At 39.3% G+C, this 26,532-nt stretch overlaps 1 protein-coding gene across 1 annotated transcript; it reads right to left on the bottom strand.

Annotated features, from left to right (window-relative positions):
* LOC109850089 (peroxidase 51-like) lies at window positions 1,227-12,155 on the bottom strand. Its single transcript, XM_020420004.1, has 4 exons — window positions 11,886-12,155; window positions 11,579-11,779; window positions 11,040-11,205; window positions 1,227-1,781 (listed from the first exon to the last, which is right to left on the bottom strand). The coding sequence occupies exons 1-4, from the start codon at window positions 12,087-12,089 to the stop codon at window positions 1,375-1,377; spliced, it is 978 nt and encodes a 325-aa protein (XP_020275593.1). The 5' UTR covers window positions 12,090-12,155; the 3' UTR covers window positions 1,227-1,374.

Raw genomic sequence — 26,532 nt, forward strand, 5'->3', positions numbered from 1 at the left:
TTTTCCAGTTAAGTAGATGAAACCAAGAACGTGTGAAGCAAAATTTTAACCCAAAGAACACATGGTTAGTCAACCTCCAAAACCAATTGGCGGACGAAGAAAGACAAGCCCACAAAAAACATATTTATTAGGGTTAATTAATTTTACGTAGGCCCCTCTAGTAAAGCTCTTTGGAACTTACACCCCTATTTACTTTTACCAGAGCACGTTGAGTGATTTTTTTTTACTGTTTTACCCAAAGAGATCTATAGTACAAATAAATTTCTCTTTTCTTAGGGCATGTTTGTTTGCCAATTTGTTGGGGTGTAATACTGTTGATGTCAGGTGCTACAGTATTACACCAAACTCTTTTGTTTGGTTTGCTCAAATAAGCATTGTTACTGTAGCTGAGTTGACAGCCCCTCAGCTTTTCTCAGCAAAAAGCAGTGAAACGAGTTCGATTTACAGTAGCTATCAGATACAGATGGACCATTCACTTCCCTGTCACTGTAGCTACTGTACGTTTTTACATGAAGCAAACCAAACAGGCCCTTAGAGGGGTCAAAATTCAAGAGTATTCTAACAATATGAGTTAGACCAAAGGAAGTAAAAGGATTATTATTCCAACTACTTCAAACCAAACAAACATTTGTACTGAAATTAAAAAGCTCTTATAAATGTCTGCTTCCCTCTAAGAACCTAGCATTAACATGTTCTGTTAGGTGTAGTTGGAACTCCATACTGTTTCAACTTTATCTAAAATTTTAGAAGGCTTGTTTGATTAAATATTATTGCAACACCAAAATATTGTTCCAATAGTAAAAAAAAAAGAAGCCAAAAATAGAGCAGTTAAAACAACATTCAAATTGAAAGCCATTCTAATTGCATGAGTTGGAACAATACGATATTATTTTAAAAGCATTTGTTGTTTCAACTTCTCCTAACCAAATATTCATGACGGGTCACTAAAAATAGTAATAATGAAGTATTCACTACTTAATCATATTGTGATAGTATGCTTAATTCACTTCTGGGATGCAGTTCTGAATAAAAAGAGGTTCCGAGTTTAAGATAATCATTTCAAAGAAAATAAGAGGCAATATCAATTATCATGATAATATCAAGTAATTGCAAGCTAAAAGAAAAAGAATCTTGTTTTGGAACGTATTTCAAATTGCATTTGATTGCAACTGCTCAACAGAAAATAAAACCCAAACATTTACTCCAAAAAGAAAAAGATCCAAACATAGAAACATTTATGCTTTATTTTTATTCCCTTTTTTTTCTACGTAAAACAACCAATTCCTTTCTTAGAACTTATTCCTTCATTTGCTAACAACATGAGCAATCCCTTTTCAGTTTATTCTTTTTACACAAAACGAAAAAAAGAAAACCTCAATTAAGCACAGCACAATCTCGACGTATGTTCCCCTGTGATCCGGTCTTAACCCCAACCCGGCCCAATCTAGTCATAGCAGCGATAAAGGCCTTATTAAAAGTGTCCGAGCTCTGGGCCCACGCATTCACCGCAGGCCTGGTTCGAGAATCTTCAAACAGAGCCTGATCCGAAGTAAAGAGGCCCATTCTCATTTGAAGATTTTTGTAGTATTGATTGTCGAAGGTTCGAGGCGTGAAGGGGTCCATGTTGATGGCGATGTCCGCGGCGACGTTTTTCGGGCACATGGATTGGAGTTGGGCCGCGTAGGTCTTGTTGAGCGTCGGGTCGATGGGGGCTCCGGGCTTGAAGTTGTAGATCCGGTTCGCGAAGCGGTTGCAGTGTGAGAAGCCCAGTGTGTGCGCGGCTGTCAAAATATGGGCCGAATGTTAGCGAGCCCGCTTAAAAGTTTCATATTTTAAAATTAGTCCCACCAACATTGAAATTGCTAGTAGGTTGCCCAATTCTCATAAGTTATTGTAAATTAATCCCTTCAGTTGCCTTATTCAGTTTCTCCTCTTGATTGGAGGAACTATTTTGGGTAATGTTAGATGCATTGGGTTTCATGTTGAGTCCCATTTTGTTCTAAAAAAAAAAAAGTATTGTAGGGACTAATCCGACATAATTTATGAGAATCAGAGGACCTAACAACAATGCCAATGGTTTCTCTAATACCATTTTTAATTCTCTCCACAACACGAGGATTATATGTTACGAATGAGAATGAGATTTTCTTCTTCTTTTTTTAAAAAGAATAATAATTACCATCATTTCAGAGTTACGGTGAGAATTGAGAATTATACTGTTACACTTCAATAAGAATCTTATGCAACAGTCACTTGCTAGTCTCTCTCCTCTAGTTCTTATGTATGTTTTCAATTTCAACGTGGTCCTTCGGCCACGCGAGTTGCGAGTGAGCAACTATCAGGCGGACTTAAACTCAAAGTCATCATCTAGTAATCCAAAGAAAGAGTTGGACCGCTAACTTTAGGGAAATCTGTGGGACCTACTGACATGTGCATTTACGAAAAGGACTTAAAAAAAAAAAGGGGGACTAATTTAGAGGTGGCTGTTGAAAATTAGCAGAATCAGAAGATGTTGCCACTGTATACATTCTCTTATTAGGAGGACTGCTTTCCTTTTTGTGGGGACTAATGTCACCGTGCTGAGAAAGTGATTGAATTAAGAAAATCTCATATTCAAATTCAAATTCATAGTGCAAGTATATCATTAGTGAATATAATTGTCAGTTGATCATGGACATACAGATTATATTATTATTTTAAAGCGAAATTTGAATGGTAATTATGTTTTTTTTGCTATATTTATTAGGCAAACGATATGAATTATATGGGTTGATTACAGAAAAAACCTCATGGACTTTTGAGGAGTTGCAATAAAAGCCCCTCAGGTTTTTTTATCCCACCAAAATATGCCGAATTTTAGGAGTTATTGCACATAAAGCCCCTAAACATTTTTATTCTGCTAAATTTCTCATTTAGTTTTTTCAAATTATCACAATCGATTTTAGTGTCTCACGAATAATGGCTAACAAAAGAAAATAATCCGCGTAACACCCCCCCCGCCCCACAAAAAAAAGGCACCTATTTTTTTATTTTTAATAAAATGGTATTTTTTTGAATTAAGAAGGATTTTTCGTCTTCTTTTTCTCTTGTGCTTTTCCAGTGACACATATGGTGTGGCTAATATGAAGATTAAAAGATAATGTTTTAAGCAAAGTGTAGTGATAAAAAAGTTCAAAAGGTGCAATAACTTTTAAAGTTCAGCAGGATTTAGTGGATAAAAAAAATGGGTTTTTTTTTTTTTGGGGGGGGGTGTTGAGGACTGTTACAACTCTCCAAAAGTTTAAGGGAGTTATCTATAATTAATCCTAATATTATTATATGCTTATACCGTTTTAGTATTATAAAGGATAAAGGATAAACTGGTTTTTATGTTTGAAAGATATTTCAGTCCTATAGCATTAAACTACTACATGTTTTACTATATAAATCATCAGTGGTCTAACTAAATAGAAGCAGAATTAGTAGTGAATGACTCTATATAATATATATATATTATATATATATATATATATATAATTTTAAATATATATATATATATATATCATAAATAATAAATCATAATTGCATTGAGTGGTATTTTTATGGGTATAATGTGTAGAAAGTCACATCTAATGATGTTATTAGTCATTCTAAAAAAATTAGAAAAAGAGTGTCGTTATGATTTATCTTTTTAGTATTTAAGTTGTCATCAAACATTGTGAATATTTTATAAGTTATGTGCGTTACATATACAAACAGTGAGGATTCATGATTTTGTCTCAGATATGTCTATATATTGTTGGATTTAATCTAATAAATCTATTTGTGGGCACATATGATTAATCAATGTGTATTGCTATCTTTCAGGATAACCCACTAAAGTGATCAATTAAGTTGGGTTAATTTGGTATTTAAATAAGTCATGGGGTTATATGTGCAGATACCAGGTTGTAATTGTAATTTATTGAGGGGCTAAATTACAAAAGTACAACATCTATAAATAAGGGGTTATGGTCCCTTACCTAGGGTTACATTCTCTAATTCTCTACACCCCCATCTAGCTAGAGAAATTCGGCTAAAAGAGAAAACCCTAAGGTTAGAAGATCCAAAACCCAAAATCAAGATCAATCTATGGATTCAGGTATAAGCTTCCGCTCTCTTTTGATTTTGTTAATCTCTTTGAATTAATCATGGCTATATGGTTTTAGATCTCAAGTTTTATGATGTAGATCTAACAAGTGGTATCAGAGCCAGGTTGATTAATTCTTAGGGATTTAAGTTTTATTGGGTTTTTGATCTTAAATCTCTGGTTAAAGATTCAATTTTTGGGTTCGGATGAACAGTAATGTTCTCGGATGAACAGTAATGTTCGGTGAACAGTAACGAAATTTTTTTTCCGGATGAACAGTAAAGTATTTTTTTCCCGGGTGAACAGTAACTGAAATTTTTTGGATTTTTCTTTGATTTTTCCTTCAATTTTTTCCAATTCTGGATCTGTTTTGAAAATAAAAATCAAAGGTTTTTGGGTTTGTCGGCGGCGGTTTCAGTTTGAAACCCTAAGGGTTCATGGCGAAAATTAAGGAGGTGGTTACCTCAAACGAACCTCGCGTTCGTTCAATTTTAACCGAGCTTCGCGCTCAACGAACCTCGCGTTCGTTCTAAGGTGAACCTCGCGTTCAACTCAGGTGAGCGTCAAGCTCAATTTTAACGAACCTCGCGTTCGTTCTAAGGTGAACCTCGCGTTCAACTCAGGTGAGCGTCAAGCTCAATTTTTTTAACGAACCTCGCGTTCGTTCTTCAGACGAACCTCGCGTTCGTACTTCAGACGAACCTCGCGTTCGTACTTCAGACGAACCTCGCGTTCGTACTTCAGTCGATCCGCGCGTTCGTACTTCAGACGAACCTCGCGTTCGTACTTCAGACGAACCTCGCGTTCGTACTTCAGTCGAGCCTCGCATTCGTACTTCAGACGAACCTCGCGTTCGTGCTTCAGTCGAGCCTCGCGTTCGAACTTCAGACGAACCTCGCGTTCGTACTTCAGACGAACCTCGCGTTCGTACTTCAGTCGAACCTCGCGTTCATTTTTTAAACGAACCTCGCGTTCGTTCCCAAGTTGAACCTCGCGTTCTTTTATCAAACGAACCTCGCGTTCGTTCATTTTCAGACGAACCTCGCGTTCGTGCTTAAGTGAGTCTCGTACTCAATACAGTCGAACCTCGCGTTCGAAGTTAAGGGAACTTCGTGTTCATTATGGTTAAGCCTCGGCTTTTCATGGGTCCACTTTGGTATACTTAATTTATTCAATTAAGTTATGGGCCCTAATTAAGCTGTGAGACCCCAATTAAGTTTTTGGAAATTCAGTTGATTTAAATTAAAACTTTTTAATTTAAATCTAATTTGGTTTTTAATCAATTATTTAATTCAAATATTATGACACTAAGGTATTAAGGTTGTCTCTCACTCCAATTGATTAATTGAAACAAGAAGTTGCCAAAGTAACCTCTCTTGTGTAGATTGTTCATGAGGAATGTGAGATGTTTGTGTGTATGCTTTCGTGTAAATATTTAATCGGCCCAAAGGAAGGTTAATATTTATTTAGACTGTATACACATCTGCGATGATAAGCGTGTGACAATTATAAGGTTTACATGTGAATAATGAATCGATCCAAAGATAGTTTCATTATTTGACATGAGTTATTGTCAATGTTTGATCATTGCAACAAGGTATCACTTACAAGTTAATATTACTGTCCAAAGACTTGATATTAATGTTGTGCCGGTATCTTGGATGGGGATTGTCATTATTTGAATTTTATTGATTATGGTTATTGATGTGAGCATTTTTGTTTTATTTCAGCTAATGCATCTGCTGCAACAATTTCTGCTAACATCAACTCAATTCCCATGCTAAATGGGACAAACTTCAAGGTTTGGAAAGAGAACATATTAATTGTTCTTGGCTGCATGGATCTTGACTATGCATTAAGAACTGAACAACCCCAACCTCTCAATGCGGATAGCACTCCTGATGCAAAGAAGGAGCATGAGAAGTGGGAGCGTTCAAATCGCATGAGTCTTATGATCATTAAGCGCGGCGTTCCGGAAGCCTTCAGGGGCATAGAATCCGAAGGGATTACTAAGGCTAAAGATTTCCTTGCCGAAATTGAGAAGCGTTTTGCGAAAAACGATAAGGTAGAAACAAGCACGCTTTTAGCTCGCTTGATTTCAATGAAGTATAAGGGCAAAGGAAATATCAGGGAGTACATTATGGAAATGTCTCATATTGCTTCAAAGCTTAAGGCACTTAAACTCGATCTTTGTGACGAGTTATTAGTGCATCTGGTTTTGTTGTCTCTTCCTGCACAGTTTAACCAATTTAAGGTCAGTTATAACTGTCAAAAGGAGAAATGGACTCTAAATGAGCTCATTTCATACTGTGTGCAAGAAGAAGACAGGTTGAAGCAAGATAAGACAGAAAGTGCTCATTTGGCCTATGCCTCTAAGGATAAGGGCAAGAAAAGGAAGAATGATAAGGAAGCTGCTAAGGGTCCAGTTGAGAAGAAACAACATAAGGATAATCAGGGTTGTTTCTTCTGTAAGAAGCCTGGACATGTAAAGAAGGACTGTACAAAATATCACGCCTGGCGTGATAATAAGGGTACGTTCCTTGCTTTGGTCTGTTCTGAGGTTAATTTAGCTTCAGTACCTAGAAACACTTGGTGGTTAGACTCTGGTGCTACTACTCACATAAGTGTTTCTATGCAGGGTTGCCTGAGCTACCGAAAGCCAAGTGATGTTGAAAGACACATCTTTGTGGGCGACGGACAATCGGTAGATGTGGAAGCAATTGGGCACTTTAGGTTGTTGTTAGGAACTGGTTATTATTTGGATTTAAAAGATACTTTTGTAGTACCGTCTTTTAGACGGAATTTGGTTTCTGTTTCTGTATTGGACAAATCAGGTTATTCTTGTTCATTTGGAAACAGTCAATTCAGTTTATCTTTTAATTCAAATGTTGTGGGAACCGGTTACTTGAGTATTTATGACAACCTATATTTGCTTGATACAATTGCTTCTTACAATGAATCCTTGCATGTGGAATCACGTGGTACTAAGCGTAAATTAAATAAGGAAAATTCGGCGACATTATGGCATAAGCGCTTAGGTCATATCTCAAAAGGTAGAGTTGAGCGTCTTGTGTCTGATGGCATTTTGGATTCCCTTGATTTTTCGGACTTCGACGTATGTGTTGAATGTATCAAGGGAAAACAGACCAAAGTGAAGAGATTAGGTGCCAACAGATCTTCGGATGTCTTAGAATTGATACATACGGATATTTGTGGGCCATTCCCTACGGAATCCTGGAATGGTCAACAATATTTTATATCATTCATAGACGATTACTCACGTTATGGGCACCTATATCTTATTCATGAAAAATCTGAGTCTCTGGACATGTTCAAAGCCTATAAAGCTGAAGTTGAGAATCAACTCAACAGAAGAATTAAAACCGTCAGATCTGATCGTGGTGGTGAGTACTACGGTAGATATGATGGTTCAGGTGAACAACGTCCAGGACCATTTGCTAGATACCTAGAGGAATGCGGTATCGTCCCACAGTACACTATGCCGGGTTCACCTAGCATGAATGGTGTAGCTGAAAGACGAAACAGGACTCTTAAGGATATGGTAAGAAGTATGATTGCTCATTCTTCTTTACCAGAGTCACTCTGGGGAGAAGCACTTAAGACAGCAGCTTACATTCTGAATAGAGTACCAAGTAAAGCAGTTGCTAAAACACCTTATGAGCTTTGGACTGGTCGAAAGCCCAGTTTAAAGCATTTACATATTTGGGGATGTCCAGCTGAGGCAAGGCCTTATAGGCCAAATGAAAAGAAATTGGACTCCAAAACAGTTAGCAGCTACTTTATTGGGTACCCTGATCGCTCTAGGGGCTATAAGTTTTATGATCCCACTATAAGGAATATTTTTGAGACGGGAACAGCAACATTCTTTGAGGATGTTGAGTTTGGGGGGAGAAATAAGGTTAGAGACATTAGTTTTGAGGAGGAATTGGCTTCAGATCCAATCCATACAGTTACTTTTGACAATATTCAGGTTCCTATACCTGTTGTTGCTCAAGAAGTAAATCCGGAACCTCAAGATGATAATGTTGAACAACTCCCTGTTCCAGAAGAACAAACTCAACAACCTCAAGAACCAGTGCCATTAAGGAGATCCACGAGAGAAAGGAGAAATGCTATTCCGGATGATTATATTGTATTTCTCCAAGAACATGAGGAAAGTAGTGGAATGTTAGAAGATGATCCAATCAACTTCTCTCAGGCCATGAAAAGTTCTAACTCTCAACAGTGGATTGATGCCATGAATGAAGAGTATAAGTCTATGCAAGACAATAAGGTTTGGGAACTTGTCCCATTGCCAGAAGGTGCAAAACCAATTGGTTGTAAATGGATTTTTAAAACCAAGCGGGATGCAAACGGTAATGTGGAGAGGTATAAGGCGCGTCTTGTGGCTAAAGGCTATACTCAAAAGGAAGGCATTGATTATACAGAGACTTTCTCTCCGGTTTCATCGAAAGACTCTTTCAGAATAATCATGGCACTTGTTGCTCATTATGATCTTGAGTTACATCAGATGGATGTTAAGACTGCATTTCTCAATGGAGACATTGATGAGATGATTTATATGGTGCAACCAGAAAACTTTGTGTCAGGAGACCCAAAGAATATGGTTTGCAAATTAAGGAAATCCATCTATGGACTCAAGCAAGCTCCTCGTCAATGGTATCATAAGTTTCAACAAATAGTTATCTCGTTCGGTTTTGAGATGAACATTGTTGATGACTGTGTATATCACAAGTTCAGTGGGAGTAAGTATATTTTTCTGGTTCTGTATGTGGATGACATCTTGCTTGCCACTAATGATATAGGCATGTTGCACGAAACCAAGAGATTTCTATCAAAGAATTTTGAGATGAAAGATCTTGGGGACGCCTCTTTTATATTAGGGATCCAGATACATCGAGATCGCTCTCGGGGTATTCTTGGATTATCACAAAAGAGCTATATCGATAAGGTACTTAAAAGGTTTGGCATGCAAGATTGCAGACCAGGTGACACCCCTGTTGCTAAAGGAGACAAGTTTAGTCTCAATCAGTGCCCTAAAGGTAACCTTGAAATTCAGGAAATGCAGAAGATTCCTTATGCTTCGGCTGTAGGAAGTCTAATGTATGCTCAGGTATGTACGCGTCCGGATATTGCGTACATTGTTGGGATGTTAGGCAGATACTTAAGCAACCCTGGTATGGATCATTGGATAGCAGTCAAAAGGGTTATGAGGTATCTTCAGAAAACAAAAGATTACATGCTCACATACAGAAAATCAGAGAAATTAGAGGTCATTGGGTATTCGGACTCTGATTTTGCTGGATGCCAAGATAGCAGGAAGTCTACATCAGGCTACATTTATATGTTAGCAGGAGGAGCTATATCATGGAAAAGTGTCAAACAAACACTAGTAGCTTCCTCCACTATGGCAGCAGAATTTGTAGCTTGCTATGAGGCATCCAATCAGGGAATATGGCTGCGAAATTTTGTCACGGGACTGCGCATTTTGGAAAATGTTGAAAGACCACTAAGGCTATATTGTGACAATAAATCTGCAGTAATGTATTCCAATAACAACAGGAGCTCAACTAAGTCAAAACATATTGACATTAAGTTCCTGGTTGTGAAAGAAAGGGTACAGAGTGGACAGATATCCATAGAGCACATTGGGACAAACTCCATGTTAGCTGATCCTCTTACTAAGGGATTGCCACCTAAGGTCTTTCATGAGCATACTGCTCATATGGGTGTGGTATTATTTGAGGATATTATGTTTTAGTGGGAGTTTGTATTTGTGGTGCTTTATGTTTGTTTGTATTGTCTGATCAGAATAAAGTTTTCAGTTAAGACACTCTGTTACATTATGTTTGGTTTTGACCTCACTAAGGAGGACCAGTTGAAAATAGACATGTACTGATCACATTGCATGTAATTTTCATGCTGCACATCCATGATTGATCTATGTCATTTGATTGTATTGATATATGTGACCATTGATGGGTCGAGTCACGATAAATGTGACGAAGGCCGCTTTGATCCTATATTGATATAGTCAATGGACGAGATTGTTCGGAAATACCATTTCAGTGATAGCAATTTTTGAGCTCATAAGGTTATACACAGTTTAAGGAATCATATGGTGCCCAAGTGGGAGATTGTTGGATTTAATCTAATAAATCTATTTGTGGGCACATATGATTAATCAATGTGTATTGCTATCTTTCAGGATAACCCACTAAAGTGATCAATTAAGTTGGGTTAATTTGGTATTTAAATAGGTCATGGGGTTATATGTGCAGATACCAGGTTGTAATTGTAATTTATTGAGGGGCTAAATTACAAAAGTACAACATCTATAAATAAGGGGTTATGGTCCCTTACCTAGGGTTACATTCTCTAATTCTCTACACCCCCATCTAGCTAGAGAAATTCGGCTAAAAGAGAAAACCCTAAGGTTAGAAGATCCAAAACCCAAAATCAAGATCAATCTATGGATTCAGGTATAAGCTTCCGCTCTCTTTTGATTTTGTTAATCTCTTTGAATTAATCATGGCTATATGGTTTTAGATCTCAAGTTTTATGATGTAGATCTAACATATATAACTTATCATTATATATCTCGAATCCATATTGATAATTTACAATTTTATCCTCTTTAGTGGTTTCCTAACTAAATTCTAAAGGTATCCTAAGTAGCAAATTCAAGGAAAAATTTATAAAATATTTATTAAGTAGACAATCTCGTATGGACATGGATAGATCTATTAACTATCTAGGGGTGCAGTGTATTGGTAGACATTTCCAAAAGAAAGTTGAAACCTACAATTGTTGGTTCCAGCTCCGTTTAATTACTACTTTAGCATGTGCTTATATCCTAAAGTTTCAATCTACATCTAATTAATCTAAATCTTGATATTAATTAATTTACCTGAGAGAGCCACCATGTCAGCCTGAGACAGCCCATGGGAAGCAAACATGGATGTCAGCTGGTTCACATCAAACGTTGGCTGCGGCAATTTACCGGTCACACTCGCTGCCGTCGAGCTCAGCCCATCCAACCTCCCTAGCTCCACCGCATACGATGGTCCGCCGGCCTACGTTAATTAACACAATCAAGATTTGACATCATTAATATTTTTACGGTGTAAATTTGAATATTCTAACCACCCGTTCAGATAAATGTGTAAAAGAGTGTAAAATTGATTTACAAATACACCCCATTCCAACCACTTATATTTAAACTAATTTTTTTCGGCACTCACACTTTTTGCATTCTTAACGAATGTTGTTTTTTCCGTTAGGCTGGGATGACGTATGAAATTCACACGACCATTAGTTACCTTTTGCCTTCAGATTAACTATAAAAGGATTCAAATAAAAAAACTAAATTCAACATAAAGTTTGTAATTTATATAGGAACAATTCCAATTTTTATGTAAAGCTTTAGACAAAGATCAAATTACGAACCAGAGCTATAACATCCCTCGCAGCCATTGCCAATATATCAGCACACGACACCTTATTCCGGCACTGAGCCACCGCATCCACCGCCGCCTTCGCTTTAATAACCGTGTCAAACCCATCGCCGGCCAACGACAAATTATCCGGGTTATCCTTCTCAGCCTTATTATTCGCCGTCGAAGCTACTATAACCGAAGCATCACAACCCTGTATGACAAAAAAAAAAAAATACACTGAAACTATAAACATCTGCTGCAACTTTGTGAAAAATATTGAAATATATTGTTGCCAGTTATTGTAGAATTGGCTTTACATTAACGAAGCAATCATGGAAGAAGAGCCGGAGGGTGCCGGGGACGGTGACGAAGGTCTGCTGGAATTTGGCCGTGACGGCGTTGCGGACGATGGACTCGACGTTGGGGCAGATGCTGGAGTAGTAATTCTGTCGAACTTGTGCTGAGCTAAGTCGAGTTAGGCTCAAAGCGAAGAGTAAGGTGAGTAAGCTTAAATTCCTCATGGTTATAGAAACGTGATTTAATTAAGGCTCGAAGAAATTAGAGAAGGGAGCAGTGAAGGGATGAACGAGAGCTGAGGGATTTATACATATTAAGGATATAGCTAGCTAGCCAGGCCAGTTGGCTTCCATTTGGACTGGGGTAGAAGTAACGAATAGGTGGACTTTTCCCTTCGACTGAAGGAGACTAGCAAAATGCTTCAAGGTATCTCTTGTATCAAAGGCTAATTAGGACTCCGGACAATGCCAAGGAACAGTACTACACCCACACTCTTAAAGTTATGGGCGAGGCTGAGGGTTATAATTCTCTTAAAGTTATGGGCGAGGCTGAGGGTTATAATTCTTTTTTTCAAACATGTGTCTCTAGGTTGAGCATTATTTTTTGTAGGTTGAAGTATGGGTATCAGTATTATCTTTATGTCTGAATTAAATTCGTCACCAATAGAAGTTTAACTCGGGTTGCTCCAAGGTCATGTCAGAAAATACTTCCACTGTACCAAAACTCTGGAATATTATAGTGAAGGTTAATGGTTCTAATTTATGTTATTCTAACGAACAATGAGAATTAATGCTTTAAAATCACTATATTCATTTTTCTGCTCCTACTGATCTGAGGATAGATAACTAGTGCCTAATCTAAGCATATTTGCACCATATAAAATAAATAATGTTTAGAAAAAATAATAAACGATTGTGATTGAACAACTAAAACACCCAATCATATGCCAAGTGTGATGATTCAAACCTTTTTTATGGGATTATTTTTATTCTATTAAGCAGAATAAAAAGACAACAAAATTTCTCTTATTCCTAGCCTAGAACCAAATGGATAGAGCCAATGTTCTAAATATACTTACTCGAATAAATTAAGTCTACGCCAAGACTTGAGCAGTTTGTCTGTATCAGCCAACTGTGTGAGAATGACAAAATAATAAAATTCTAAAATCCAATTATAGAGGCAAAGCCACTTGGAAAATTCAAAGGGGTTGGTGCGAAATGATATTAAAAGGACAAAAAAAAAAAAAACGAGAGCTAAAGATAACATGTATAGAGACCTCTCGCTAGAGAAAATAGAAAGATGCACATGGGTCAACAAAGAGGTAGCTGTCTTGATGTAGTAGCTGGTCGAGCTAGGCTTAACGTGGGGGAGCTTCCTCTTCGGAGCTTCCACTTTGCTTTCCAACTCAGCTCTTACTGTTTGTTTGACGCTTGATCTGAATTCTACTTGCTCTCAAGTCTCAACATGGTTTTCCCCTTTAACAAATACAGCAAGTTGCCCTAAAGATGTAGTGCCAAAGGGAACAAAATTTAGAATTGTAAACGGAGTAGTTGAAACTTGCAAACCGTCTTCTGCCCTGTTCGTGAATGGTTCAGAACATTGTGCAGAATCTTTGGAAATAATTTCTTCTTGATTAGTAAAAAATTATAATTATACTTATAATTATATTTGGTTTTTGAAAATTGTTGCGCGTCTTAGCGGAAGCGTGCTCGCACACCAACGAATCCATAAGCACGAGAGAAGATAACCAAACCAAACACGAGCAATCCAATCCAAAATACGACAAATCAAACCAAACACAGAGATATACGTGGTTCGGCAATTTCCTTACGTTCACGGGAAGAGGTTGTGGAGATTCCACTAAATCAAGGACAGTACTACAATACGGTATTTATGAATAGTACTACAGTACTGTAGTGTCCTGCTCATAAACCAAACCAATATTGAGCGTACCTCGAATGTATCTCAAAATCCATCTCACGGCATCTCAATGACTCACTCTTGGATCGTGCATGTATCTCGAAACAATGCACATCGCCTGTGACAAATCCGGCCTCGTACATACCATCGCGTACATCAAGCTCCCAACCGCTCTCGCATATGGAGTCTTCGACATTAACTCTCTATCTTCAACTGTCTTTGGTGAAAGGTCAGCTAAAAGCTTCAAATGGGCTCCCAAAGGTACACCGATTGGCTTCGTATCTATGCTAACATAAAATCGCTGTAGAACTTTCTTCAAATAAGCCACCTGTGTCAAAAAAATTTTGCCCTTCTTTTTGTTTTTGCCGATTTCCATCCCTAAAATGCGCTTTGCCTAACCGAAACCTTTCATCTCAAACTCCTTTGAAAGCCGTGCCTTCAACTCATCTATAGCAGACCTAGAAATAGAGACAACCAACATGTCATCGATATAAAGCAACAAATAAATATATGCACATCCTTTCAACTTGCGAAAATACACGCAATGATCAAACTGGCTCTGCGTGTACGAATGACCGATCATAAATCCATCGAATCACCTATACCACTGTCGAGGAGACTGTTTCAAACCGTATAGCGATTTCTTCAACCTAAAAACTAATTTATCCTTCCCTGCAGCTCAGATACTCAATGACCGAGTCATATATATTTCTTCATCAAGGTCACCATGAAGAAATACCGTCTTCACATCTAACTGATCTAACACCAATCCATACTGTGCCACCAAAGCTAGAAAAATCCGAATAGAAGAGTGTTTTACCACTAGAGAGAAAACCTCAATATAATTAATACTTTCCTCCTGTGCATAGTCATTCACAACCAACCTAGCCTTGAACCTTACTGGAGTGCCTTCAATGCGCTCCTTTTCGCGTATACCCACTTGCAACCAATCGCCTTTTGTCCCTTTGGAAGCTCAACAAGCTCCCATGTATCGTTCTTGTGAAGAGACTCCATCTCCTCCTACATAGCTACCTGCCACGAATCAGCCTCCGAACTCTGCTTAGCCTCGCTGAATGTAGTAGACATCAACACATCGATACTCTTTACAGGAAGTGAATATGCAACTACTGTATCGGTATACCGTACTGGCATCCGTATGTCTCTCCTTTGTCTCCGAACCGCAATAGAATCCTAAACCTGAGCGTCGGTCCCTGATCCTGCACATCTATACCCGTATCCTCTTCATCATCGCCGTGCTAGCCTGGCGTCACCTTAGTCGGTACTCTAATGGATACTGTACCATCTGGATAATGTGAAGCTGCATCGATCTTCACCACCTGCGATATCTCCTCTGTCGGGTCACTCTCCACCTGATGAGAACTGGGAAGCTTCAAGATAGAAGCCTCATCGAACATGATGTCTTTACGCAGCACAATCTTCCTATCAACTGAATCTCATAGCTTGTATCCCTTGACACCACGCTTGAATCCTACAAATATGGTCTTCCTAGCTTGATGTTCCAATTTATCTGTCTTCACATGATAAAATGTAGGGTACCCAAATACCTTGAGCTGGTCATAGTCGTGTGCTGGCTCTCCTGGCCACATCTCCATAGGGGTCTTCCCCTCAATCGTAGATGAAGATAGTCTGTTAATGAGGTGGCTCGCATATAAAAATGCCTCAACCCAAAAAATCTTCTCTAAACCACTATGCGCTAACAAATATCTGATCTTCTCTAGCAAAGATCAATTTAACCTCTCTGTCATCCTATTCTACTGTGATGTATGACTAAATATGAAGTGTCTCTCTATGCCCTCGTCACGACATAGCTGTAGAATGGGGTCTGATTTATACTCACCACTATTGTCGGATCATAACGTCTTGATCTTTCTCCCAGTCTACAGTTTCAACCGCTTCTTCTACTTCACAAATATATCTATGACTTCACTCTTCTTTACCATGGTGTATACCTAACAACGCCTAGAATAGTTATCAATGAACGTGACGAACCAATGTCGACCATCAAGTGATGTAGTCTTGATGGGAGCCCAAACATCTGTGTGCACGTAATCCAGGATGCCCCTCTTCCTATGAATGACAGTCTCGAACTTCACCATTGTCTTCTTGCCAAGTACACAGTGCTCACATAACTCAACCTTTCCACTCTTGGCTCCTTTCAATAGTTCATGCTTGCACATCGCCTGCAGTGACTTCTCTCCTGTGTGCCCCAACCTGTAGTATCAAAATCTGCTCATATCCGCCTCTAAAATTGCTGAAGCTATCTGGCCAATCTCGGTGCTCCCCTTCAGATAATATAAGTTCTGACTACGGACTCCTTTCATCACCATCAAAGATCCATTAGTAATCTTTACTACAGCATCCTCCAAGGTCACATTGAATCCCTTCGCCTCCAAAACTCCAACTGAGATAAGATTCTTCTTTAGCTGAGAAAAAAATCTCACATTTTTTAATTCACGGACTACTCCATCGTGCATTCGAATCCTCATGGTACCTATCCCACAAATGCTACAGGATTGATCATTTTCTATGACAACAACACCCCCATCGAGTCTCTCAAATGACACAAACTAATCTTGCCTAGGAGTAACATGATAAGTAGCACCAGAATCAAGCATCCAATCTAATGCATCCAAATGGTTCACCTTCGGAGTAATCAGTAGAGAAAAGCTCGAATCATCTGAATTATCGTCTCTTGCAACGTTTACCTCATTGGCCTTTCTGGCCCTTTTTCTTGCCATTCTCTTTCTCCTTAAGCTTTGGACAGTCTCTCTTCTAATGTCTCTGCTCCTTGTAGAATACACATTGGTTCTTTACTAACTGGTGATAGCCTCTCGACTTTGACCTGTCTCTATTGTCACCTCTCAGATATGGGCTTCTACCTCTCGTCGACAAGGCCTCTCCTGAAGTACTAGTGCGGGAAGTCTCCTTGTCCTTCCTCCTCAAATTATAGTTCGTCAAAACGTTAGTTACTTTACTATAGCTGATAGAAGATCTTCTATTCAACAAAGTAAGCACAAAGGTATCATACTCCTCATCCGGTAAGGAGCCCAACAAAATAATTGCCTTATACTCACCCGATATCTTCTCATCAACATTCGCCAAGTCCGATAACAACTTAGTATAGTTGTTCACATGAACTGCTAGTGAGGTGCCCCTAGGCATCTAAAATCTGAATAACCTACGCAGCAAGTGCAATCTGTTCTCAACACTCTTCGTAAGGTACTTGTTATTGAGAATTTTCCACATCTTCATTGTAAACGTCACCCCAATCATATTATATTTCAGCTCTTGTTCTAAACAGGACATGATCACCCCACAAACATTCTTATTCATCTTTTCCCAGACCGCCTCTTCATATTTTGGTGGCCTCTCATGGACTATGATGGTCTCCTTCAAATTCTGAGCATTGAGCGTATCCTATACATCGCTCATCCACAAACCAAAATTGATCCTGTCATCATATTTAACCACACTAATTTTACTGTTCTGAAAACCAACTTGAACTGTACTCGCCATCTTGCTGTTTTTACTAACTTCTTCACCCATACTCACAAATTCCAAATTGTAGAGGAAAATTCAAAATCGATTAGAATTTAGAAGTTACCCAACCGAATCCTAGAATGGATTTCAAAATAGATCTCCTAATCACACGAGGAAAGCAAAATCTTCAATGGCAACCCTAAATACTATCTCCACTGAAGCCTAGAACTCTAAGAACCAAGCTTGCACGACGAATCTTCCTTCACCTAATGCCAAAACCCTATATCTGAAATATGAGCTCTTGTTTGGTGGAAAATTTGTAGTAAAAAGAATAAAAGAAATTTGATTTGTATTCTCTCGATCTCGATTACAATTGGATTTTCTGATTACAAAAGAGAGGAGAATTGATCTGGATTCTCCCCTTTGTTTAATTCTGGGTTCTTCACGGTAGCGATGGAGTGCCTCCTTCGAATGCTTGCGTCAAATTTGCTCTCCGTTGACGATCCGAATATCTCAATTCACTGGAACGTGATATTCTCCTCACGATTTGACGTTATGGAGAACTTGCATGGCAAGTTTTAGAACTCAGAACGAGTTTGAAACTCTATGAAAGAGTCGATTTAACCAAAATCGGTCTATAAGCTAAAGATGAAGAAAGCTCATGTTGCTGATCTCCAGAGCTCCACCAATTCCCCCCAAAGATCTCTTCTTTGCTGCCAAAAAGAAGGATGAAAGATCTAGCCCCCGAACTAAGCTGATTTCTTAGTTATTTATAAGGGATTAAGGGGTGTAACCGCCCCCTTAATTCGCTCATAAGTGGGACTAATAGGATGTAACAACCCCTTAAATCACTCCTGAATAGAGTTGTGATTCCCTCAGATCGTGGGAAATAATTTTGAAACCGTTCAGTTCATGTTTGAATGAGTCAAACGCAAAATCTACGTTCTGATATGAATTCTGCGTTCAAACGTATTGTCTGGAAGCTCAGACGCAACAATTTGGAAGCTGCGTTGACGGCGTTGGAAGCTGCTCGTGAGCTGCATTTGCAGCAATTTGGAAGCTGTGTTGGCGGCGTTGGAAGTTGCTCGTGAGCTGCGTTTGCAGCAATTTGGAAGCTGCGTTGGCAGCGTTGGAAGCTGCGTAAACTCCTTTGAAAGTTGTGCCTTCAACTCATCTATAGCAGACCTAGAAATAGAGACAACCAACATGTCATCGATATAAAGCAACAAATAAATATATGCACATCCTTTCAACTTGCGAAAATACACGCAATGATCAAACTGGCTCTGCGTGTACGAATGACCGATCATAAATCCATCGAATCACCTATACCACTGTCGAGGAGACTGTTTCAAACCGTATAGCGATTTCTTCAACCTAAAAACTAATTTATCCTTCCCTGCAGCTCAGATACTCAATGACCGAGTCATATATATTTCTTCATCAAGGTCACCATGAAGAAATACCGTCTTCACATCTAACTGATCTAACACCAATCCATACTGTGCCACCAAAGCTAGAAAAATCCGAATAGAAGAGTGTTTTACCACTAGAGAGAAAACCTCAATATAATTAATACTTTCCTCCTGTGCATAGTCATTCACAACCAACCTAGCCTTGAACCTTACTGGAGTGCCTTCAATGCGCTCCTTTTCGCGTATACCCACTTGCAACCAATCGCCTTTTGTCCCTTTGGAAGCTCAACAAGCTCCCATGTATCGTTCTTGTGAAGAGACTCCATCTCCTCCTACATAGCTACCTGCCACGAATCAGCCTCCGAACTCTGCTTAGCCTCGCTGAATGTAGTAGACATCAACACATCGATACTCTTTACAGGAAGTGAATATGCAACTACTGTATCGGTATACCGTACTGGCATCCGTATGTCTCTCCTTTGTCTCCGAACCGCAATAGAATCCTAAACCTGAGCGTCGGTCCCTGATCCTGCACATCTATACCCGTATCCTCTTCATCATCGCCGTGCTAGCCTGGCGTCACCTTAGTCGGTACTCTAATGGATACTGTACCATCTGGATAATGTGAAGCTGCATCGATCTTCACCACCTGCGATATCTCCTCTGTCGGGTCACTCTCCACCTGATGAGAACTGGGAAGCTTCAAGATAGAAGCCTCATCGAACATGATGTCTTTACGCAGCACAATCTTCCTATCAACTGAATCTCATAGCTTGTATCCCTTGACACCACGCTTGAATCCTACAAATATGGTCTTCCTAGCTTGATGTTCCAATTTATCTGTCTTCACATGATAAAATGTAGGGTACCCAAATACCTTGAGCTGGTCATAGTCGTGTGCTGGCTCTCCTGGCCACATCTCCATAGGGGTCTTCCCCTCAATCGTAGATGAAGATAGTCTGTTAATGAGGTGGCTCGCATATAAAAATGCCTCAACCCAAAAAATCTTCTCTAAACCACTATGCGCTAACAAATATCTGATCTTCTCTAGCAAAGATCAATTTAACCTCTCTGTCATCCTATTCTACTGTGATGTATGACTAAATATGAAGTGTCTCTCTATGCCCTCGTCACGACATAGCTGTAGAATGGGGTCTGATTTATACTCACCACTATTGTCGGATCATAACGTCTTGATCTTTCTCCCAGTCTACAGTTTCAACCGCTTCTTCTACTTCACAAATATATCTATGACTTCACTCTTCTTTACCATGGTGTATACCTAACAACGCCTAGAATAGTTATCAATGAACGTGACGAACCAATGTCGACCATCAAGTGATGTAGTCTTGATGGGAGCCCAAACATCTGTGTGCACGTAATCCAGGATGCCCCTCTTCCTATGAATGACAGTCTCGAACTTCACCATTGTCTTCTTGCCAAGTACACAGTGCTCACATAACTCAACCTTTCCACTCTTGGCTCCTTTCAATAGTTCATGCTTGCACATCGCCTGCAGTGACTTCTCTCCTGTGTGCCCCAACCTGTAGTATCAAAATCTGCTCATATCCGCCTCTAAAATTGCTGAAGCTATCTGGCCAATCTCGGTGCTCCCCTTCAGATAATATAAGTTCTGACTACGGACTCCTTTCATCACCATCAAAGATCCATTAGTAATCTTTACTACAGCATCCTCCAAGGTCACATTGAATCCCTTCGCCTCCAAAACTCCAACTGAGATAAGATTCTTCTTTAGCTGAGAAAAAAATCTCACATTTTTTAATTCACGGACTACTCCATCGTGCATTCGAATCCTCATGGTACCTATCCCACAAATGCTACAGGATTGATCATTTTCTATGACAACAACACCCCCATCGAGTCTCTCAAATGACACAAACTAATCTTGCCTAGGAGTAACATGATAAGTAGCACCAGAATCAAGCATCCAATCTAATGCATCCAAATGGTTCACCTTCGGAGTAATCAGTAGAGAAAAGCTCGAATCATCTGAATTATCGTCTCTTGCAACGTTTACCTCATTGGCCTTTCTGGCCCTTTTTCTTGCCATTCTCTTTCTCCTTAAGCTTTGGACAGTCTCTCTTCTAATGTCTCTGCTCCTTGTAGAATACACATTGGTTCTTTACTAACTGGTGATAGCCTCTCGACTTTGACCTGTCTCTATTGTCACCTCTCAGATATGGGCTTCTACCTCTCGTCGACAAGGCCTCTCCTGAAGTACTAGTGCGGGAAGTCTCCTTGTCCTTCCTCCTCAAATTATAGTTCGTCAAAACGTTAGTTACTTTACTATAGCTGATAGAAGATCTTCTATTCAACAAAGTAAGCACAAAGGTATCATACTCCTCATCCGGTAAGGAGCCCAACAAAATAATTGCCTTATACTCACCCGATATCTTCTCATCAACATTCGCCAAGTCCGATAACAACTTAGTATAGTTGTTCACATGAACTGCTAGTGAGGTGCCCCTAGGCATCTAAAATCTGAATAACCTACGCAGCAAGTGCAATCTGTTCTCAACACTCTTCGTAAGGTACTTGTTATTGAGAATTTTCCACATCTTCATTGTAAACGTCACCCCAATCATATTATATTTCAGCTCTTGTTCTAAACAGGACATGATCACCCCACAAACATTCTTATTCATCTTTTCCCAGACCGCCTCTTCATATTTTGGTGGCCTCTCATGGACTATGATGGTCTCCTTCAAATTCTGAGCATTGAGCGTATCCTATACATCGCTCATCCACAAACCAAAATTGATCCTGTCATCATATTTAACCACACTAATTTTACTGTTCTGAAAACCAACTTGAACTGTACTCGCCATCTTGCTGTTTTTACTAACTTCTTCACCCATACTCACAAATTCCAAATTGTAGAGGAAAATTCAAAATCGATTAGAATTTAGAAGTTACACTTTGTGGATCTTGCGCATAGCCTTGGGGCTAAGGGATCCGGAGGAGAGGGCTTCCTCGTACTTGGCTTGATTGAACTCTATGATGAGAGTTTCAACCATCGTTCCAGTGAGATGAACATCGGAGTGCGCCACCACTTCTTCGTTAGAGAAGCTTGTCCCCAGCGGAGTCACCATCTTTTATTTGGTGAAAAATTTATAGTAAAAAGAATAAAAGAAATTTGATTTGTATTCTCTCGATCTCGATTACAATTGGATTTTCTGATTACAAAAGAGAGGAGAATTGATCTGGATTCTCCCCTTTGTTTAATTCTGGGTTCTTCACGGTAGCGATGGAGTGCCTCCTTCGAATGCTTGCGTCAAATTTGCTCTCCGTTGACGATCCGAATATCTCAATTCACTGGAACGTGATATTCTCCTCACGATTTGACGTTATGGAGAACTTGCATGGCAAGTTTTAGAACTCAGAACGAGTTTGAAACTCTATGAAAGAGTCGATTTAACCAAAATCGGTCTATAAGCTAAAGATGAAGAAAGCTCATGTTGCTGATCTCCAGAGCTCCACCAATTCCCCCCAAAGATCTCTTCTTTGCTGCCAAAAAGAAGGATGAAAGATCTAGCCCCCGAACTAAGCTGATTTCTTAGTTATTTATAAGGGATTAAGGGGTGTAACCGCCCCCTTAATTCGCTCATAAGTGGGACTAATAGGATGTAACAACCCCTTAAATCACTCCTGAATAGAGTTGTGATTCCCTCAGATCGTGGGAAATAATTTTGAAACCGTTCAGTTCATGTTTGAATGAGTCAAACGCAAAATCTACGTTCTGATATGAATTCTGCGTTCAAACGTATTGTCTGGAAGCTCAGACGCAACAATTTGGAAGCTGCGTTGACGGCGTTGGAAGCTGCTCGTGAGCTGCATTTGCAGCAATTTGGAAGCTGTGTTGGCGGCGTTGGAAGTTGCTCGTGAGCTGCGTTTGCAGCAATTTGGAAGCTGCTCGTGAGCTGCGTTTGCAGCAATTTGGAAGCTGCGTTGGTAGCATTGGAAGCTGCGTTGGCAACGTTGGCAGCTAGATCTGAGCTGCGTCCGTGGCTGTGAACATGGTGTGTCTTGATGCTGGTATGCGAGGAGGACTTCCACGTCTTAGTTTGAAGAGACCGTTGATTTGTAGTCTCTTTCTGTCAGAGCGTTGTAAAGATCGTCATTTTATAATCTTCGCTTTAGCTCTTTGATATGTGAGAGTCGTTAAATTGTAACTCCAGATGTTGATTGTGAAGGCTGTTGATTAGAGCTTTCATCAGTTGTTGTGAAGATCGTTTGTAACTCCAGATGTTGATTGTGAAGGCTGTTGATTAGAGCTTTCATCAGTTGTTGTGAAGATCGTCAGATTGTAACCTAGAGCTTTCATCAGTTGTTGTGAAGATCGTCAGATTGTAACCTTCATCGATCTACGTGAAAGTCTTCAAAGTGTAGTCTTCTGGAAGCCGTTGAATTGTAACTTACATCATCGATGTTTGATGGGGAATCAACTATCTATTGTGATTTTTATACAGTCTACAGACCCCCCTCCAAAGTTTTCAAAAGTTCGCGGTTGACTAGGATGAATTTTCAAAATACTTTGGATCTTAACTCTGATCTTAGAGCTTTTGATTCCTTGTCATAAGGAGTTGTTCTTTGCACCCGCTTCAAAGGTATCTTGGTTGAAGGGATTTTCCACGCATGACCTGTGTGATGATGAGCTTCAAAGAGAAACTATAGCGATAGTACAAGTTACTCATGAGCAGAAGCCATCAAATGTCACGTCATGGCTCACCTCCATTCAGCTGATGGGCCCGCAAACATTCATAGAATTTTTGGCAAACCCTCAGCCATCAACGGATTTGATAAGCCTTTACCGATTACCGTTTGAGTCAGGTTAGCACATGGATTGTCTAAGTCCGTTCCACATGTAACGTTGTGCTAAGAGAATGAACCCTCTTAGACTTGATGCTATGACTTTGAATACATAGACTTTGTCACTTTCACGGGAAAAGACTAACTGGCGATGCGTGTTAGGCGTAGGCTTATCTCTAATTAGGGATCGAGATAAAGTCCCCCATGCATGTGAGGCATGGATTTTGATGTTCTTTTCACGGTAAAAAACTAACTGGCAACGCGTGTTAGGCGTAGACTTATCTCTAATTAGGGATCGAGATAAAGTTCCCCATGTATGTGAGGTATGGATTTTGATGTTCTTTTCACTGCAAAAGACTAACCAGTAATACGTGTTAGGCATAGACTTATCTCTAATTAGGGATCAAGATAAATTCCCCCATGCATGTGAGGCATGGATTTTGATGTTCTTTTCACGGCAAAAGACTAACTGACAACGCGTGTTTGGCGTAGACTTATCTCTAATTAGGGATCAAGATAAAATCCCCCATGCTTGTAAAGCATAGATTTTGGCGTTATTAATAACGGTCTGCTACGATATTGAATACGTAGGTTTTGCCATTATTACAGGAATATGCTACCCGGAAGCATGTGTTAGATGCAGACTTATCTCTAATTAGGGATCGAGATAAAGTCCCCCATGCATAAAAGACATGGATTTTGGTGCTACGATGTTGAATACGTAGACTTTGTCGTTATTTTCCTGTGTTACTTGAAACACTGAAAGAAAATTAGAAGCGCTAGAGGTGTAATATTAACTTGGCATGAATTTTCACTTAGAGTGAAATTCAGAAATTTTCTTTATTATCACTAGGATAATTTTAGAAAATATTTAATCCGCTGGGGATTTTATAATGACAACTTGCTATTCTTGTTGAAAAAGGATTAACAAGTTCATTGGGGGTTTGACTGTTAGAGGTGTGATGTTAACCTAATAGTATTTTTATGGACCTATCGCTCCGTTGATGAGAGTCGATAAGTGGAAAGTGTTGTGATCGGAGCAACTTTGAGGACCTATCGCTCTATTGACGAGAGTCGATAAGTGGAAAGTGTTGCGATCAGAACAACTTTGAGGACCTATCGCTCTGTTGACAAGAGTCGATAAGTGGAAAGTGTTGTGATCAGAGCTACTTTAAGGACCTATCGCTCTGACGAGAGTCGATAAGTGAAAATTGTTGCGATCAGAGCAACTTTGAGGACCTATTGCTCTGTTGACGAGAGTCGATAAGTGAAAAGTATTGCGATCGGAGCAACTTTGACGACCTATCGCTCTGTTGACGAGAGTCGATAAGTGGAAAGTGTTGTGATCGGAGCAACTTTAAGGACCTATCGCTCTATTGACGAGAGTCGATAAGTTGATTTTATCAGAGGTGTTTGATATTAACGTGACAAGAGAATGTTACGATCAGAGCAACTTTATAGACTTATCATCCTATTGAAAAGGATTGATAAATAGATTGTCAGAGGTTTGGTGTTAACATGACGGGAATTTGTTACGATCAGAGCAACTTTGAGGACTTATCATCCTATTGAAGATGATTGATAAGTTGATTTTATCAGAGGTGTAGTGTTAACGTGACAGGATTTGTGTACTTATGATTTGGACAAGATTTTGGGGACTAGCGTCTCGTTTGGGAGATTTGCTAAGTGAGTGTATCATCAGAAGCGATGAATTTTGATACTAAGATTTTGAAGACTTAGTGTCTTGCTGGGGAAGATTGCGATTTGAGCAATTTTGAGGACCTATCATCTTATCGAAGAGGATTGATAAGTTAATTATCAGAGGTATATTGTTAACGTGACAAATTAAGAGCGATGCCAATTGAATTCATACTCTGTAAGGATGATGATCGTCAGAAGTATAATGTTAACTCGACGATGTGAAAGATTCGTTACTCTTAATTCAGTGGATTCTAAGTAACCAACCCCAGTCTTGATTAAGACTTAGCAGGGGAATAAAAAGAGATAGACAAGGCATATCACCTAGTGGGATACTATCTATAAAGTCGGAATAGAGGCACATCACCTGGTAGGCCATTATCTGATGAGTTTGACTATCAGAGGTAACTGTGATAGTTTTGTGAACCTGTCATCCTATTGAAGAAGATTGGCAAGTTGATGGACAATCAAAGGTAACTGTTAACGTTATAGTTTTTTGTGGACTTGCCATCCTACTTGAAGAGGATTGGCAAGTTGATAGACTATCAGAGGTAAATGTTAACGTGATAGTTTTGTGGACCTGCCATCTTATTGAAGAGGATTGATAGGAGAATTTGGAGGGAATGAACTATCAGAGGTAATTGTTAACGTGATAGTTTTGGTGGACCTGCCATCCTATTAAAGATGATTGGTGGGGGAATTTGGAGGAAATGAACTATCAGAGGTAATTATTGATGTGATAGTTTTGGTGGACCCGCCATCTTATTGAAGAGGATTAGTGGGGAAATTTGAAGGAAATGAACTATCAGAGGTAATTGTTAACGTGATAGTTTTGGTGGACCCGCCATCCTATTGAAGATGATTGGTGGGGGAATTTGGAGGAAATGAACTATCAGAGGTAATTGTTAACGTGATAGTTTTGGTGGACCCACCATTCTATTGAAGAGGATTGGTGGGGGAATTTGGAGAAAATGAACTATCAGAGGTAACTGTTAATGTGATAGTTTTGGTAGATTTCATGGTTGACCGAGGTATTCTATTGAACATGACAACTCAGAAAATTTATTACTCATAATCTAATGAACTACAAATAAACCAACCTCCAGTCTTGAACACGTGCAGGGGGGAAAAAGGGTAGACATGACACATCGCCTAATGGGCCACTATCTAACAAGATTGACTATCAGAAGTAACTGTTAACTTGATAGTTGTTGTAGACCTACCATTTTATTGAAGGAGATTGGCTTCAATGGCCATAGTATCTTCTCCTTCTGATTGAGAAGATTGAGCTTGGTCCGATTGC

This window comes from Asparagus officinalis, chromosome 7 (assembly GCF_001876935.1).
Source record: "Asparagus officinalis chromosome 7, Aspof.V1, whole genome shotgun sequence".
NCBI lineage: Eukaryota > Viridiplantae > Streptophyta > Magnoliopsida > Asparagales > Asparagaceae > Asparagus > Asparagus officinalis.

What these genes read in the sequence shown, in the direction of transcription:
- LOC109850089 (XM_020420004.1), bottom strand. Translation starts at nt 12,089, where the DNA reads ATGAGGAATTTAAGCTTACTCACCTTACTCTTCGCTTTGAGCCTAACT. An exon ending in TCCATGATTGCTTCGTTAAT is followed by an intron (nt 11,780 to 11,885) that starts GTAAAGCCAATT and finishes TTTGTCATACAG; the next exon opens with GGTTGTGATGCTTCGGTTAT. An exon ending in TGACATGGTGGCTCTCTCAG is followed by an intron (nt 1,782 to 11,039) that starts GTAAATTAATTA and finishes ATATTTTGACAG; the next exon opens with CCGCGCACACACTGGGCTTC.